The 19,439-nt window shown below is 40.4% G+C and overlaps 1 protein-coding gene across 2 annotated transcripts in view; it reads left to right on the plus strand.

The window, feature by feature from the left end:
• The first annotated feature begins 8,011 nt into the window (after positions 1–8,011).
• LOC124161025 (radial spoke head protein 3 homolog B) overlaps positions 8,012–19,439 on the plus strand; it is a 103,902-nt gene continuing 92,474 nt past the window's right edge. For both annotated transcript variants that reach the window (XM_046537166.1, XM_046537167.1), the window contains exon 1: positions 8,012–8,309. In XM_046537166.1, coding sequence (XP_046393122.1) covers positions 8,200–8,309 — 110 coding nt within the window. In that variant the 5' untranslated portion in view covers positions 8,012–8,199. The remainder of the gene's footprint in view (positions 8,310–19,439) is intronic.

Consider the following 19,439-nt stretch of genomic DNA (forward strand, 5'->3'; position numbering starts at 1 on the left):
ACCCAACGTTAGGCACTTTCTGTTACAACCATATTGGTGGTGTCTCATGCCTCAACTTCTACCTCTAAAATCATATTGCATACCTGTTTGGTACATATTGCTCTTACACCCGGCTTCCCATTTGATACCAAAGTCACCCCTCAATGTCTTTCACCCATTAATCTTAAAATTTTTCTGGACGAGGGCCCCTACACCTCCCGCTTACCCTGGTGGGTATGCAATACCCTCCTCCCCTAAGTATTACATGCGCCTAAAACCCCCCCTAGCCTTAATGCCTAGTTGTGCCCCTGTATCAGCCTGCTACTAATTTTATTCCTTATGAGTTCAAGGAGCATTTTCTAATTGTTAATGAAAGAGACTAGTGGGTTCCACTAATGGAATCAGGAAAATCTCTATTGTCATGATGACCCAGTTACGCCACATCTCATCGTAAACAACCAGTTTTATTTCCTTATTATCAGTTCAACACTATTTCTGTTTTTTGTGTTCCTAGCACCACTTGTATGGATTTCATTTAACTGGCTTAATTTATTTTCAAGACCTCTTTTTCCATGACTCTATTTATAATATTTTCTTGGTTGTGCTAACACTGGAAGCATATGAGCAAATACTCTATCAAGTGATCAAAATGTGAAGGAGAGATTTAGGTACTAGGTTTTTCTTTACTGATTCTTCCATGACTTACAGCTGCTAAGCAGTGGTGTAACTAGGAATATGCTTCGGGGGTATGGTATGGAGGGTCCTATGGGTAGACCCGGCCCTTAGTCCGCAAAAATATTTGAAAAATGACATGCCTGGAAATACATTTTACATAATTTTGGCACTTAAAATTTACTTTCAGCTGATGCAGTTATTATATGCCAAAACTAGACAGTAGTTTTAAATATTTTTTTATTTCTCTAAGTCTTTGGGGGGGGGGGATCTAACCCCTCATACCCCCCATAGTTATGCCACTGCTTCTAAGTCCATGCTGATGTCATATTGAAATATTAAACTAGGAAATCACGGAGAGGCTAATAATAATTGGAAAAAATGAGCATTAATTCAAAATTATGAATACATTGGATTCCCCCACAATCCTTAAGCATTCATAAGTTTTGATTAAGAAGTGCTGTTTTAAGGTTCCAAAATTAAACTTGAGTTACCCTCTTTAGCACTCCATTCTCATAAGTAATTGTAGGTAATTAAAATGTACCTGCATTTAGTGCAATATAGTAGGTACTACAGTCGTTAATGTGATTTTAATTCCTCTTCAAATTCTTTTATAAGTTTTCAGTCATTATTTTATGAGTATAGTGTACAATATCTTATTGTTATGTTTTTGATTTGTGAAATCATGCAGATGCAAGCATATTTGATCTTGTGTTTCAGTGACTTTAACTTTTTTAAACCTTTCTTATAAATCAGAGATTAAAATGCTGATGTTGAATGATATTGAGTCAAGGCAAGGTCATTTTTTAACAGAATGCATTATATGAAGAAATCCATGATGAGAGGAGTTTTTCTTAGCAACCTACGAAACCTGTCCCCTCAACATTCCTAAGTGATATAGATTCTCATGAGAAAGGTTAAGTTCAGGGAATAAGGAAGAGGAGTTCAAATTGGAAAATCGAGATGAACTTTTCCAACTAGGATTATAAATAGTGCTGTTAGCCAAGGTAGCCATTAAAATGTCAGCAGCTGCCAAAATCCTTAGGCATATGGAGATCGGAGAGAACTTATTGAATAAATACATGCATTATTTATGGCCTAAATTTGTGGTATGCCTCTCATATCCAATGTTAAAAGGATTGGATTGACCAAGTGACCCCCATTGCTATATGATGAAGAATGGAAACTTACTTTCAGAATTGACACAATATAAAAAAGAAAATCAAACATCAAATTAAAAAGTACTTCCTTTAATATTGAAATTAACTTATAAAGGTGGCATTGAATAGAAGCTGGAGCTTTGGCATGATCCTATTTCTGAAAACATTATTTTATGTATGTCACACAGACTCGGGCATACCTTCCATCACCTCATTCATTTATTTCTTGAAAGAGTTTTAAGAGAGGGTTAGTGAAGAGCCTGATCTGGAGTGTAGCACTTTACTGTGGGGAAATGTGGACACTTAGTAGGGAAGCTGAGAGAAAACTGAAGGTGTTCGAGATGTGGGAGTGGAGAAGAATGGAGAAGGTGAAGTGGATGGAGAGGAGGAGGAACGACAAAGTGTGCATAGTGGTTGAGGAAAGGCAGCTTATAGATGAGATACAGAGGAGACTGAAGTTATGGACGGAGTGAGTACTTAGCAGAAAAGATGTTGTAAACTGCTTTAGAGGGCAGAATGTTTGGTAAATGACGGAGGGGAAGGAAGAGAATGAGATTTTAGGTAGAATGAAAGGGAGTAGGCCTAATTGTGAATTGAAGAGGGAAGTACATTAAGGAAGGGGAGAGTGCCAGAATGCTCCTTAAGTACTCCTTGGTAACCTACCTTAATTGCGACAATAATTTAATAATAATAGTTGAATTCTCAGTGGCATAGTTAATGCGGGAGCTGCCCAAGGCTGCCTTTTGATTTTGGTACTCCAAACTCCTTACTACTCACAGCAGACCCCAAAGTGTAAAAAAGTCTCAGAAATACCGAATAAGATAGGTTTCCGTGGAGTACTTAAGAAGCATTCTGGCAGCCTCCCCTCTCTTCATGCACTTCCCTCTTCAATTCACTTTAAGGCCTACTCCCTTTCATTCTATCGAAAAAAAATCCCATTCTCTTCCTTCCTCTCCTTCGTTTCCCTAACATTCTACCCTCTAACACTATTTTCAGCATGCCCTCCCCACTAAATACTCGCTCCATCCATACCTTCTGCCTCCTCCGCATCTCATCTAGAAGCTGCCTCTTCTCACCCACCACCCACTTCGTTGTTTCTCCTCTTCTCTGTCCATTTCACCTTCTCCATACCCACATCTCGATTGCCTCCAATCTTCTCTCGTCCTCCTTCCTCAGTGTCCGCGTTCCAGCACCGAAGAGAGCTATACTCCAGATCAAACTCTTCACAAACCTTTTCTTTAAACTCTTGCATAACGATCCTATCAGAAGCTCCTTCCTAATCATGAACGCCTCCTTTGCTAATGCATTGGCTTCCTGATTTCCTTATGACTGTATCCGTTTTCCTCTAATGTGTGAATAATGCCTCTCCTCACCCAACATCTCCAGCACTTCGTCGTTTCTCTTCCTCTCTCTCCACTTCACCTTCTCCGTTCTTCTCCAGACCCACAGTGACCATAATTGAAAGGATAAATCTTCTGGGCAAGCATATATTTGAGTGAAGGAAAGTTAATGTAATCTATAATATGCCGTTCCCTGTTTACGTATATGATTCACAGACACAATGCGTTGTCCATATTGAAAATCTGTTTCTCTCTGTCTCTGTCCGCGTGTTGACTTTTTTCCAGCGGCTTCAAAAATTAACTTATAACTGGATTAATTTATAGCAAGTAACAACAAAACATATGTGACATTTCGACAGCAAAAAGAATTGTGGGTTTTCTTCAAGAGCCTTATATGCTAAGAATGGTTGGCTGTAGCCATATGGCTAAGGTGGGCGAAAATGGTCGAATCAATTATTTTTTAAATCTCTTGTTAAAATGCTGAAATGAAACTTTCAATTGAGAGACTCTATAAATGATCATATTTTTAATTTTACCAGAAATTATTAGTTAGGGGGACGGGTGCCCTTATCAGCCAATTTCTATTACTTACGCCTATCATTACTGCTTTTTAATTCATAAAATACAGATATTTATAAGTTTACCAGATAAGAAAAATTCAGACATGTATTCATCTTTTAGATAAGCTAAGCGCCCTTGAAATGCAGCCGAAAAAAATATTCAAAGCCTATACTGCGACCGTTGCCATCGATCATTGCATCGGAAATATGTACACGCATACCGAAGAACGACGCTCATTGGCTGAATTTCTTTTTCGGGCAAATGATTTAATGTAATTCTCAGGGTGTAGTATGGATTATATATAGTTTTTAGGGCTGTTTAAGGCTCATTGTGAGTTACTTTTTGAGTTTCAACATTTGACTCGAGATAAGTTCAGCTGTATAAGGCAAGGTGTGGTGGAACAACTCGATAAATTAATTGAATAAAACTTTTCGCACTGCCCTTTTATATTGTGAAAATCCACAACATGTTTCCACGAATACATTATCATATATTACTCAGCGTATGTTGTTCGTTCATTTTTAAACATTAGTTTTGGATACCTTGTGTGATACCTCATTCCAACATGGTGCGTTTCGTTGTTACAAACATATTATCAAGTTCGAATAAATCCTGTGGAGATATTGCAATGCTTTATTTAACTTTAGTTAGTTTTGTAATTCGTGGAAGGTAATTTGTCTAGAATACTTCGATATTATGATAATTTTAGTCAAGCACACGAGGATTCAATGGTAATTTAATTTGGCGGCCTCGGCGGCGGAGGGATAAACTCCTCGCCTATCAAACAGGAGGTCACGGGTTCGAGTCCCGCCTGGGTAAGTTACCCCTATGCAGGATATGGTTGTTTGTGTACTTTAAATTGTTAACATGTTCGTAACCCCGATTTAAAAGGCCATATGTAGCTGTTTTCGGTGGTGTGGTAATAAATAAATAATAAAATATATAAATAAAAGAAGTGCAGAATAAAAATATCAGTGACCCTATTATTCGACCTGATGAATGATGATGACGCATTGATACGCGTTATGAATTTTCGTTACAAAAAAGTGGACGGTACGAAAATTTTTATTAAATCCATGGACTCAAGGGTTATGAAGAAAAAATGTGCAATATCGATTTTGAAGGTGGGCAGAGGCTGAGTAATAACAAGCAATGTTTATGTAAACATTGAGGAGGGTTCGCGTGAGGATTGCTTCAATGAAAATCTCCTCAACTTATAGCGCTGAAAGGCGAGTTGAATGGCGCTTTGGAATACAAGCAAATGAATTTTCGCCGTCTCATCAATGCATGAAAAAGCTAAGTAATTTCTATAAGGTAAGGTAAAAAAATGAAAAATAAATATATTATTATTTTTTGCAATATGTTAATTATCTTGTTCTGTTTTCAGTTCATGTCATTATTGAGAAATTTACCAAGGAAAGAGTGTTCATGAAAAAGTATGGGTACTTACTAAATGAACACACCAAGGTAGCCAATCGTATTTTATCATAATAAAGGGGTTCTACGAAATGCCGTCACTTTCGCTCGAGCTGATGAGACTTATGTTGCACTGAGCGATTTCTCATATTCTTCGTAGTATAAATGTTAAGCTCTTTTGTTAGTTAATTGCTGTTGCGTTTTATTTCTCGCTATCTATTGTTTAGTTGTTGATATAATATGTCTTCCATAAAGTAAAGACGTTTCTTGTTCAGTAAAATTTAATATAATTCGGCGTATATAAATCTGCTCCCATCCTAATAACTCCGAAAATTATAACTTATCCTTAAAAAATGTCTTAAAAATAATGCTATACATCAAAAGATATTATTTAAACTTCTATCGGTCACAGCAAGGGCGTCATTTATTTTTAATTTCATCATGTCCTACATAACGGAAGCGTTTCGGAGTTCAGCATTTGTAGTCCATGCATTTTTAAACGTTAGTTTTGGGGTTCATCGGAGGTAATTTGTTAAAATACTACGGTACTTTGAACATTTTAGTCAAGCACACGAGTATTCAATGATGATTCAAGTTAAAATAAGTGCAGAATGAAAGTAACAGGTATTCATCATTTTAGTTTTAAGGTTTTCGCAGCGATTAGATGCACTATTATAATCCATTTTCGGGTGTACGTCTGCGTGCTTAATATTTGTCTCAACGTTTCATTCCACTTACTGGGAACGTCGTCAGGAGAACCTGTTGGTTTCTCCTGACGACGTTCCCAGTAATTGGAATGAAACGTTGAGACAAATATTAATCACGCAGACGTACACCCGAAAATGGATTATAATAGTGCAGGTATTCATCATCTTGTGGTGTTCTGCCCGTCGGCAGGTGCTCCGCGCCAATGCTGTCTCCATTCTCTCCTGTCTCCGGCCATCTCCTTGAAGTCTCCATATCTTCCAATTTTTATGTTGTCAATGAACTTCGGCCTTCTCCTTCCCCTTCTTCTGACCCCTTCCATCGATCCCTCCAAAGCTACTTTCAAAATTCCATTCCCTCTCATCAAATGTCCCAGCCAGTTTCCCTTCCTTTGATTTATTTTTTCCATCAATGTTCTTTTCTCATCTATCCTATTTAACACTCGCTCATTCCTACCTCTATCCGTCCGCCGTATTCCCTCCATCTTCCTCCAAACCCACATCGAAAACGCCCCAATCCTGTCCCTGTCTCTCTTCCCCATCGTCCAAGTCTCACATCCATACATAAACACACTCCACACATAGCATTTCACCAATCTCTTCCTCAGTTTTAATTCCAGTGCCTTGTTACACAAGGCTCTCTTCTTCTTCTTGAAAACTTCTTTCGCCATTCCTATCCTTCTTTTTATTTCCCCTATACTTGTGGAGAGAAGTAATTTTTTTTAAACCATTCATTTTTCTCACAACCTTTTTTGGCAGTTGTGTAAAGTACGGGATAGTGTTCGTGTTCGTTCAAGGCAAAGGAAATTTTAAAAATCTTATTCGTTTATATGCAGAACAGTAGTCTTTATAACATAATAAAATTATATTTTAATTTTAAGTTAAAAAATAATACGATGCTAGGAATCTTACCTTGTTGTTTATTATTTCTTGCCTTGTACAGAATTTAGGAATATATATCGTCTCCTGTGACAAAGGCTTTGAAATTTTCGTTCGTCTATGTTAAAAATATATTTGCGCTAGTTTTTATGTTTTAATTCATAGTTATAGTTTTTTTTTACAGTTTTTTAGATTCCTCAAAAATAGTTTTTAGACTTGGTGATTATATTTTTTTATATAACAGCGATAATTTCATGCGGTTGTACTGCTAACTAACCTCGTTGTCAAAAGACTAATTCCGCCAGCCATGTTAAATGGCTAGCCACTCCAGGCTTCGTCAGGTTAAAAAAAATTCGAAAGAGAAAATAACTGACGAATGTAGTTATGAGGATGAAAATGATGGAAAATGTTAGGAAAGTGTGTTGATGAAAGTGTATAGTTTCTTATTAAATGAACACACGTAAATATCTCATCGTATTTTATCGTAATAAAGGGGTTAAGTTTATGAAAAAATGTTAGTAAAGTCCCTTATGCATTTTCATGCTGTGTTTATAAAAGAATGAAAATAATTTAATATTTTTCGTTTTTAAATCTAAATAATATGTTGTTCGTGCATTTTCAAACGTCTACAGATATGAAAAAGGATACCATTCATTCATGAAATAAGTGGTGGCATAGAAGACAATGCCTCGTCGGTGCTATGATTTCGTGTTATTCTAACATTGCAAGTAAAACGACGGAAGTAATTTGATTATCATAATAAAGGGTTTCTACAAAATGACGTCACTATAGCTCGAGTTGAGGATGGAAATAAATTTTAAAAATCCTTATGCTATGGGATACTTACTTGTGTTCACTTAATGAGTAACTATACTTTTTCATGAAAACACTTTCTTAAATAAATTTCTTAATGTTGACATGAACTGAAAACACCAAGATAATAGAGATTTTGCGATAAATAATTATACATACTTCTCATTTTCTTTTACCTCATCTTATAGAAATTTTTAGTTTTTTTTCAATTTTCTGAATAAATTTTATGCACTTAGACTTCCTTTAGTTAGAAATGAAACGGAGGAAGCCACCCGTTCATGAAATAAGTGGTGGCGTGGAAGACAATGCCTCGTGAATTCCCCGCCCGCGTGACACGGAAGATACTCCTCTCGAAAACGCTCGATCGATTTCAAGGCCCCCCCCTTGCCTCTCCCACGCTTGTCAATACACTCACGCACGCATAGTACCATGCACGCACGGAAGCTTGTCACCCATAGCAACCCCCTCCAAATATGTTTATCAACATGAGGTTCTTCGATTGTGATCGCGTATACTCTACTAAAGGGGAAATATATTTGTTTGGTATAAATGGAGAGTCATTATCAGTGTTAATGGAATGTTTTTACCACCTCTGTGAAAAATACACGAGTTCGAATCTTCGTCGAAAAATGAACTGTTCGCCGGGAAATAGTGCCAGTTGTAATTGAATTAGTCATGCGAACGATGGAAACTGTTCTTCCAGTGAATCCTCAATACACGTACACATTCTCTACCAGACCAAAGGCGGTGTTCACGTCGAGAAGGAAATACCGAAATCCCATCACGTAAGTTTACGAGCTAATTTCTATTGCTTCTTATTACTGGTTCGCTGAGTAACAATAATAGCTAAGCTATAGAGGAATTAAGCTTTTCTATACTATGGCGTTATGTTTTCGTGTTATTCAGAAATGACAAGTCAAATGACAGGAGTAATTTGATGATTGAAGGGACTGTGAGCAAATCATGAACTCATCAATTGGAAGTGGACTTAATAAGTCTCGTATTAAGCTTTTCCTATCACCATAGGTGTATTACAATGGATGGAATACAAACTGTACTTGAGGTGATTGGGGGTGCTACATGTTCAATTTTCGGCAGTGTTTATGAGGAATTATTTTGGCCATTTTACAAGCAAGGATTGGTAACCTTTGAAAGTGACTGTCAAATATTCTAACTTCAATTGCATTTGAATGTGTTTGAATTTTTCTTGGATTCATTCCTGACGAACAGAGCTTTTCGCTCATTACACATGGTACCTGCGACCGCCATCGTTCAACTGTTTTATAAGACTTGTTTTGATGACTATGGCATTGCATGCCTTTGTTTACCACATGTTGAACGCATAATTTCAAATTTCTACTTTAAATTACTAATATGAGCAAGTTTATTAATTATGTGACTCAGTCTAATACATCGGCTGGTTCAAATCCTATGTTGAAAAAAATATGCCTCACTCAGCACATTAGTTTCTGCCACGAAAAATAGATGTAGACATAATATTTTAATGTGAGCTATGGTGTAATATTGATAAATGTAATTTTTTCTTGTTAATACAAGTAATTTTTCTGCTACTTAAATAGTCAGTTAGTGACTTCCCTGGAATTAGTGTCAGATATTACTCAAAGAAGCTCATTCGAGATGTATTAGCGGCCTATACCAAAAACCAATAAGAAACTCGACAGCTTTCATCACAATCATCTTTTGAGATGCTAGATAAATTTCTGTTTCCCGCTATTATGGATATAATTAATTTTTAATGATGAGGCTGATGTATTGATTAGATCACGAAACAGCTAAATTCCTACATTCAACTTATATTGCATTCAACGTTTTTGATCAAAATCTTGAAATTAAATCAATGGATTTGAAGATAAAAGTAAATTTCCGAAGTTTTATTTTAAAATATAGCAATGTTCACCCATTTGCTTATGTTTATTGATGTTTTAAAAAGTTGTCGTTGTTACTGTTGGTCGCAAAATTTCCTCTAAAATATTTAATTATTTAGATGCTCCCGGGAAAATTTTCATGAGGATTAACTCTTTCAGAGCAATATTTTTAGAGGTTTCACTGAGACAAAATTTCGAAATATTGGTTTCATTCACCTTTTCCATGTTAAAATGTTACAACTTGAACGACCATGGCTCCCCCGCTATTTTTGATCCTGGGTACGCCCTTGATTATGCAAGCTACGGAATAATAAGAAATGTACTTATATTCAAACTTGATATTCCAACTAAAAATGTAGGTACTGAATATTGACTATTGTGAGGCAATGCTCGTCCAGCGGCAAGTTCCGTCAAAATACCGCATTGACAATACTCTGCAATTCTAGGTAGACCCCATGAGGACCATGAAATTAAGCGAACAAATAGTACATTTATTGTTAATTGTAACAGCTACCAATAAGTGGAATGGTTTTATTAGTAAACCCCACACGAGCGTTGCCAATGCACCCTTGACCTAAGAAAAGCGATAATAATATTTAATTATGAATTTCTTTAGAGCCTATCCTTTATTTATGAAAAAATAGACAAATTTAAGGTGGACGCCTAGTTTTGGAAAAAATGTCCCAATAGATAGGCCACTCTATTTTTCATCATGGTAAGTGGTACGCTGTCCAAAGTGTTTCGGAAGCTTACTCCTCGACCATCTTCTGGGGTGATGAATGGCTCGTCATACCCGAGGACGATGACAAAGTACACCGTCGCAACATGTTCGACATTGAGCCGCTAACGTGGATGAAACTTATAGATGCCAATCCCCGTTTTCCCGACCAGGAAATATTATTAACGCTGTAAGTGATATTATGTTTTATCTCATCAGCAATATATCACTTCCTACTTCAACAACTCAATTATATGTTACCTACCTTGAAAGCACTTTCAAGTTCCGAAGTAATGCATATTTACGAAGGGATAGTATCTCGGGCGCAGCCAGCTTGTGTTTATGGGAAGACGAGGGTGAACGGCCATTGGGGTGTCAGTGCATACTATGCGAGCGTGCCAGATAACCTCCTGCCCACTGGCCGTCTCCATTCGACCACTTCCGGTTGCCCTATTTTCATAAACCCTCACTTCTCGCACCCCTCCCTGTGAACTGGGTCATTCTCCCAGGCACAGAGTAAATGGACACCCCTGATCTCCCTCCCTACCCACCTTCACCCTAAGCCATTCATCCACCCGACCTATCTCAAGACTCGACCCTCGACGCCCATGTTTCCGTTTGGTTGCATCTATCCATTTGTTGAGGGGTTGGTTGAAGCTTATCAGTGAATTTGCCGCCGCGGGTTTAAATCAAGACTATGCCGATTTCAGGGCCGGATGCAGATGAAAAGAGTACCTAGGCTATTCCAATTATGAGGCCCCTTTCACCCCCCCCTCCATTTCGTTGTTCCTATCGGTAGAAAAATTTCCTCTTAAAGATTTAATTATTAAAAAAACATTATAAAGTTCTTATTAAATATAAAATGGAGATAAACTTTTGCATTGTAACCTTTTTAGTGGTTTTATTGAGATAAGATTTCGACCTTTAAGTCTAACCCACCATCGGTTTTCAGGAGTAACCTATTACTTTTCATAATAACAGTCGGCTAACAATTTCTTCATTGTTATTACTACGAATAACCTACGATTGTTTTAAAAAGTATACACAAAAATTTTTTACCCTCGCTCTGGTGGTAAGGAGGACCATAAATATGACGTTTGCTCTTGATTGGAACTGTAGACGATAGGGTCATATTCTACTATGAGTCTTGATTTAATCGCAAATCACAATGTTTAAAACTTTTTTGGCTGGAGTGACCAGTCCTAAATGGCACTCAGAAGTGGAAGCTTAATGTGGCTGTGGATGTAAATATTTTCAGTTCTAATTACTTCAGCGAGTCAAAATTTTTAATTAAGATCATGGAAATGCAATCCCATTTGACGTCCTCTTGAGCCAAACGGGTTGATCTTAACCAATACATTTTCTTGTTTGTTTATTTAACGGGGCATGTGACCAGTTTCCTTTGGCGACATAACTTTGTATCCTTTCGGTTCAGTGTTTCTGCATTCACTATTATTTGGAACAGTAAATTCAATTTAGCCAACGATTTGAATAACGGCTCCACTTAATCTTGGGGCCCTAGGCTGAATCTTAGTTAGCCTATAATAAAATCAGACCCCTGGCTGTAGTGCGTGCGGATTTCATCAAATGCGCAGGGTCGTTTTGCGCACAGACGGTCTCCGTGTCTGAAATTTTGCTTAAGAGGACGCAGCACTCATTTAATGTTCACAAATTACTCGCTTACAAAATGCGTAATAAACTTTCAAATTTCATAGAATATAGCTATCGCCGCTGCTCTTTAACGTGTACGCTGAAGAGTTGGTAAGGGAAGCGTGGGATGAGTTAGAAGCTGGAATAAAAATGTGAGGAATGATGTTCAAATCAGTGAGATTCGCGGATGATCAGGCGTTGATTAGCCAGTCAGCGAGGGGGCTTCAGGCTCTAGTGGATGCGTTATACGAGCGTTGCGAGGAGTATTAATCACAAGAAAACTAAGGTTATGCGGTTTTGTAAAGCATCACGAGCGAGGAATGTGAGACTTAAGATAAAAGTGGGGAAAAACGTGAGCAGGTAGAGCAATTTAACTATTTGGGAAGCACATTAGAGGAAAATGGACACAGTAGTAAGGACATCAGGAAGCGAATTGCACTAGCAAAGGAGGCGTTCATGAACAGGAAGGAGCCTCTGAGAGGATCGTTATGTAAGAGTTTAAAGAAGAGGTTAGTGAAGAGTTTGATCTGGAGCGTAGCTATCTACGGTGCAGAAACGTGGACACTGAGGAAAGATGACGAGAAAAGATTGGAGGCATTCGAGATGTGGGTATGGAGAAGGATGGAGAGGGTGAAATGGACGTAGAGGAAAAGGAACGACGAAGTGCTGGATATGGTTGGCGATGAGAGGCAGATATTATATCAGATACGGAGGAGACAGAAGGTATGGATGGGGGGAGTACTTAGCGGGGAAGGGGTGCTGAAAATGGTGTTGGAAGGTGGAACGTTAGGGAAACGAGGGAGGGGAAGGAAGAGAATAGGAATTTTAGATGTATTGAAAGATAGTAGGCCTTACAGTGAATTGAAGAAGACAGTGCTGGACGGAAAGGGAGGCTCCCAGATCACTTCTTGAGCACTTACTCCATGGAAACCTACCTTAATCGGTAGAATACTACAATAATAATAGAGAAAACATTTACAAATATATAAATGTATCCTGTTTAAAAAATACCTCTGGAAAAATACGGAGGAAAAACTTTCAAAGTTAATATTCAGGTTTATGCTGATCTGGGTCTCCTTTATTTGGCCTGATAATTTCAGGAACATGAAGTAAGTTTTAAAAGATTTATACGTCACCAAAGAAGACCGGTCATGCGTTATGTTATGGCATAGTCAACAGTTCGTTGCTCGAGGATCACATCTGGCTCCAAAATATTTTCCTACGGCCCGCTCCATTAGTTGCTACATATTATTTTAAAATTTGAAAGTGATGTGGGTACTTTTTGAAAAAACCTATCACATCACTTTATTACTTGTGTTGATTGTTTCTTAACAAAACCATCTCGTGACAACAGACGTATTTTCTACCCTTGTAAACATACCAATTGTAAAATATGGCTATCAAGCATGTGAAGGCTGCGGAACTCTATAACTTGTGAACTCCTATTTAAAATAGTAGAATTGCAACTATTTGTTTCCAACACTTCGGAAAAACTAATGCTTACTTAATGGCAATATCCAGAGAAATCAGTGTAGTGGGTACATAACAATTATTTTGCTTATGAATTAGTTAAGGATGAACGCTACCGTACCGCTAAGATATTGGACATTATTAAAGTTATCAGAAGGATCCGGGTACATTCTTATATGCTGAGTTGAATAAATTTTAAGCTAAGCGTTTTGTCCGTAAGATAAGACGTCGTTTCTTTTGACTTCACTCATCAACATTAGGATTTTGCGCTTAACTTGTGAAGTAAGATTTCCAATCGCCTAGCTTAACCTCGTCGTATCCTACTCGCTACTTTGAAAGCTAGAAATCACAGATTGAGGAGCAAATGACGCCTCTCTCTTCCGTTATCTCTTGATAATGACATTAAAAGCCGAAACCGGTAGATTTAAAAAAATACTATGTGGAATATAACGAAGTTTATTTTTTATCTATTCTACGAATTACGTCCTTTTTCCAAACAACTGCATGTAAGAAATGACTTCGTAGGCGCACAGGGGCAATGCCTTTTGTTTCTTTCCTTGCTCCCTCACTAATAGTGACCAAAAGGTCCCTCTAGACCGTAAGGCTTTATAAGCTATCCACATGGTAGCATTTAGCAAAACATGGTAGCATGAACTTGCAACTCCATGCTGAATGATTCTAAAGGCACTCCTTTTGAACCCTCGGCCTACCACAAGGAGTTGAAAGACCGATTATCCAGGTATTATGAAAGCGCCGAAGCAGCGATGCGAAAGGCGAGCGAGAGGCAAGCGCGGTATTTCAATTTAAGGAGGAGGGACGTAGAGTATGAGATAGGTACGCTTGTATGGAAACGTAACCACGTTTTATCAGATGCCTCTAAGTACCACGCAGAGATTCGAGCCGGTAAATCGTTGGGGACACTTTCCTCGTGACACGGTACGGACCTTCGAATTTAGGCTCGAGTTTCTCGGCGCGGTACTTAGAGGCATCTGATAAAACGTGGTTACGTTTCCATACAAGCGTACCTATCTCATACTCTACGTCCCTCCTCCTTAAATTGAAATACCGCGCTTGCCTCTCGCTCGCCTTTCGCATCGCTGCTTCGGCGCTTTCATAATACCTGGATAATCGGTCTTTCAACTCCTTGTGGTAGGCCGAGGGTTCAAAAGGAGTGCCTTTAGAATCATTCAGAACTCGGAATGGTTCGTTAGGTCCTCTGAGCTCCCTTCCTAAGTTTAAAACAGCCGGGGAGAAACCAGTAGTCTCTTGTTTGGCTGTTCTCAAGGCAAACATAAAATGGGGAATACCCTCATCCCAAGTCCTTTGCGCGCCGCGACAGTACATAGCGATCATGGACTTCAACGTCTGAATGCTCCTTTCCGTGGGGTTTGCGCGGGGATGATAAGGTGCGATATGCGCAAGCTGAATACCATAGGTCTCGCAAACCCGCTGCAATATTCTCGAGCGAAACTGCGGACCGTTATCGCACAATAATATTTCTGGACATCCCCAATGGTTAATGACATTGAAAAGAAGCTGTTTAGCGACATCGTCTGCCCTAACGGAGCGCAAGGGAATAGCGATCGGCCAGCGCGTACTAGTGTCTAGAAAAACCAATACGTATTTATTTCCTGATCTCGACCTAGGGAGGGGTCCGATGATATCTGTTGCGACCATAGTCCAGGGGGGGGTAAGGTCCTTTTTTGCTCTCATTTCACCAGCCCCTTTCCTCCTCTCGGTTTTAAATACTTGGCAGGTCTCGCAACCCCTCACGTATTTTTCTACGTCTCTCCTTAGGGTGGGCCAAAAGTAAAACCTTCTCATACGATTATATGTTTTATAAAACCCTAAGTGTCCGGCATGGGGCTTATCATGATTTTCTATTAAAAGAGTTTTTCGGCCCCTCGATAGGCTTAAGGGAGCTACGTGGGTAAGCACTCTTGACTTAGAAAAGGGTTACTGGCAAGTAGAAATGGAACAAGGGAGTAGGGATAAAACCGCGTTCACCGTACCGGGTAAAGGCCTCTTTCAGTTTCGGGTGATGCCGTTCGGATTGCACAGTGCCGGGGCAACTTTTCAGCGATTGATGGACACTGTAATTGGGGCAGAGTTAGAACCGTATTGCTTTACGTATTTGGATGATATTATAATTGTCAGCGAAACCTACGAGGACCATCAGAAGATGCTTCACCGCGTCTTTTCCCTGCTCCGAAAGGCCGGTTTGAAAATCAATTATCAAAAGTGTAGCTTTTTCAAGGAAAAGTTGAAATTCCTAGGGTACATAGTAGGCAACGGGAAGCTCGAAGCCGATCCAGAACGCATAGAATCCGTTCGAGGTTACCCCACCCCTAAAAATGCAAGTGAGCTGAAAAGATTCCTAGGTTTTGTAGGATGGTATCGTAGGTTCATTCCGAATTTTGCTTCAGTGGCTGAGCCCCTGACCTTCTTGCTTAGGAAACGGTCTTCTTGGCTTTGGAAAGTGGCCCAGGCGGCAGCTTTTAGCAAATTGAAAGAATGTTTAACAAAAGCTCCGATATTATCTTGCCCCGATTTTAACCTCCCGTTTACTATCCAATGTGATGCGTCGGAAGTGGGGGTAGGTGCGGTTTTGTGTCAAGAAACGGCCTCTGGTGAAAACGTGATTGCCTATGCTTCGCGAACTCTGAATATTCTGAACTCTGAACTCGTCATATTTGATGGTCGTTTATACTATCACGGACACCAAAAGGTGGAGACAGGTGCAAAGGCCAAACTTGTTGTGCCCCTCGAGAGCCGAAAAACTCTTTTAATAGAAAATCATGATAAGCCCCATGCCGGACACTTAGGGTTTTATAAAACATATAATCGTATGAGAAGGTTTTACTTTTGTTTACAAGGAGTGCCTTTAGAATCATGGTAGCATGTAACAAAAAAAAGGATTATTCTCTCCGATACAAAATCACAAGTTCAATTGCTATCACAAAACGGTGCCGTGCACACGCGGCCAAGCTTCGACCGCACTCCCTGGCTCCTCACGACCCACTGCCTGCGGCTCCTCCCAGCTGACTGCCTACACGCCGCTCACCAGCCCTCACTCCTCCAGGCAACCGGTCTTCAGGCGTTGAGCGCCAGCCCCGAATCAAGAGGGGCCCAAAAGGCGCACTTTACCCGTTACACAGCATCCCCTCTGAAAAAAAAACCAATACTATTACAAAACGGGTCGGAGGTCTTCGATGTGCACGGTGCATTCCTTCTTTTTACGCAGAGATTCGAGCCGGTAAATCGTTGGGGACACTTTCCTCGTGACACGGTACGGACCTTCGAATTTAGGCTCGAGTTTCTCGGCGCGGTACTTAGAGGCATCTGATAAAACGTGGTTACGTTTCCATACAAGCGTACCTATCTCATACTCTACGTCCCTCCTCCTTAAATTGAAATACCGCGCTTGCCTCTCGCTCGCCTTTCGCATCGCTGCTTCGGCGCTTTCATAATACCTGGATAATCGGTCTTTCAACTCCTTGTGGTAGGCCGAGGGTTCAAAAGGAGTGCCTTTAGAATCATTCAGAACTCGGAATGGTTCGTTAGGTCCTCTGAGCTCCCTTCCTAAGTTTAAAACAGCCGGGGAGAAACCAGTAGTCTCTTGTTTGGCTGTTCTCAAGGCAAACATAAAATGGGGAATACCCTCATCCCAAGTCCTTTGCGCGCCGCGACAGTACATAGCGATCATGGACTTCAACGTCTGAATGCTCCTTTCCGTGGGGTTTGCGCGGGGATGATAAGGTGCGATATGCGCAAGCTGAATACCATAGGTCTCGCAAACCCGCTGCAATATTCTCGAGCGAAACTGCGGACCGTTATCGCACAATAATATTTCTGGACATCCCCAATGGTTAATGACATTGAAAAGAAGCTGTTTAGCGACATCGTCTGCCCTAACGGAGCGCAAGGGAATAGCGATCGGCCAGCGCGTACTAGTGTCTAGAAAAACCAATACGTATTTATTTCCTGATCTCGACCTAGGGAGGGGTCCGATGATATCTGTTGCGACCATAGTCCAGGGGGGGGTAAGGTCCTTTTTTGCTCTCATTTCACCAGCCCCTTTCCTCCTCTCGGTTTTAAATACTTGGCAGGTCTCGCAACCCCTCACGTATTTTTCTACGTCTCTCCTTAGGGTGGGCCAAAAGTAAAACCTTCTCATACGATTATATGTTTTATAAAACCCTAAGTGTCCGGCATGGGGCTTATCATGATTTTCTATTAAAAGAGTTTTTCGGCTCTCGAGGGGCACAACAAGTTTGGCCTTTGCACCTGTCTCCACCTTTTGGTGTCCGTGATAGTATAAACGACCATCAAATATGACGTATTCAGGATTTGATTCCGGCTTGTCCTCTACGTTCTTATATAATTCGAGATACCAGGGATCGACAACCTTCTTACCCTCCCATTCGGGAGTTCCTACAAAATAGATGCGCGAAAGCGCATCTGGGACGACATTCGATTTTCCTCTCCTATGGGTAATGCCGAAATTAAACTGTTGGAGTTGCGTGACCCACCGAGCCAGACGCCCCTTGGGATTTTTGGAACACAAGAGCCAAATCAGCGAAGCGTGGTCGGTGATGACTTCGAAACGATAACCTTCCACGTACGCCTTAAATTTAATTATAGCGAAAAGTACGGCGAGGCACTCGCGCTCGGTTACGCTATAGTTTCTTTCCGCCGGGTTCAGAGTTCGCGAAGCATAGGCAATCACGTTTTCACCAGAGGCCGTTTCTTGACACAAAACCGCACCTACCCCCACTTCCGACGCATCACATTGGATAGTAAACGGGAGGTTAAAATCGGGGCAAGATAATATCGGAGCTTTTGTTAAACATTCTTTCAATTTGCTAAAAGCTGCCGCCTGGGCCACTTTCCAAAGCCAAGAAGACCGTTTCCTAAGCAAGAAGGTCAGGGGCTCAGCCACTGAAGCAAAATTCGGAATGAACCTACGATACCATCCTACAAAACCTAGGAATCTTTTCAGCTCACTTGCATTTTTAGGGGTGGGGTAACCTCGAACGGATTCTATGCGTTCTGGATCGGCTTCGAGCTTCCCGTTGCCTACTATGTACCCTAGGAATTTCAACTTTTCCTTGAAAAAGCTACACTTTTGATAATTGATTTTCAAACCGGCCTTTCGGAGCAGGGAAAAGACGCGGTGAAGCATCTTCTGATGGTCCTCGTAGGTTTCGCTGACAATTATAATATCATCCAAATACGTAAAGCAATACGGTTCTAACTCTGCCCCAATTACAGTGTCCATCAATCGCTGAAAAGTTGCCCCGGCACTGTGCAATCCGAACGGCATCACCCGAAACTGAAAGAGGCCTTTACCCGGTACGGTGAACGCGGTTTTATCCCTACTCCCTTGTTCCATTTCTACTTGCCAGTAACCCTTTTCTAAGTCAAGAGTGCTTACCCACGTAGCTCCCTTAAGCCTATCGAGGATAGTGGCAATATACGGTAGTGGGTAGGCATCTTTCCGGCTCAAGGTATTCACCTTCCGAAAGTCTACCACAAACCTACGCGACCCATCCTTCTTAGGAACCAAAATAATTGGGGACGACCATGGACTTTTAGAAGGCTCAATTACGCCGTCCCTCAACATTTCATCGACCTGGGCATTGATTTCGTCCTGAATTTTGGGAGAAACAGGATAATACCGTTGCTTAACGGGGACTGCGTCTCCGGTATCGATCCGGTGGCGAATTACATCAGTTCTCCCAGGTACATTTTGAAAAAGTGCCAGTTCCCGCTCCAAAAAATTCGAGGTTTCGTCACTAACTTCGACAGTTCCCACGTCGTTGCTCACAGCCAACCCCCTTTGAGGCGGGTCTTCTCTTAATGTCATGACCGGGACTTTGGTTCCATCAGCAAAAATTAATAACTTTTCTTTACCAAAACGTATTGTTGGCCCACATGCGAAAAAAAAGTCTGCTCCCAACAGAACTTCGCACGGCATCCCCGACAAGACATATAACTTACTTGCCCATTTAAAAGAGCCAATTTTTACAGACGTACATATCGGTGGGTCTAAAGGTACTATTCGACCGTCCGCAACCTCGACGCGTTTGTTATGGCAATGAGAGACAAGTTCACCCATATTGGTGAGATAGTTTGCTATCTCTTTATTGACTAAGGAAATAGATGCCCCGGTGTCTAATAGTGCCTTC

The sequence above is a fragment of the Ischnura elegans genome, chromosome 6 (genome assembly GCF_921293095.1).
Source record: "Ischnura elegans chromosome 6, ioIscEleg1.1, whole genome shotgun sequence".
Taxonomy (NCBI): Eukaryota; Metazoa; Arthropoda; class Insecta; order Odonata; family Coenagrionidae; genus Ischnura; species Ischnura elegans.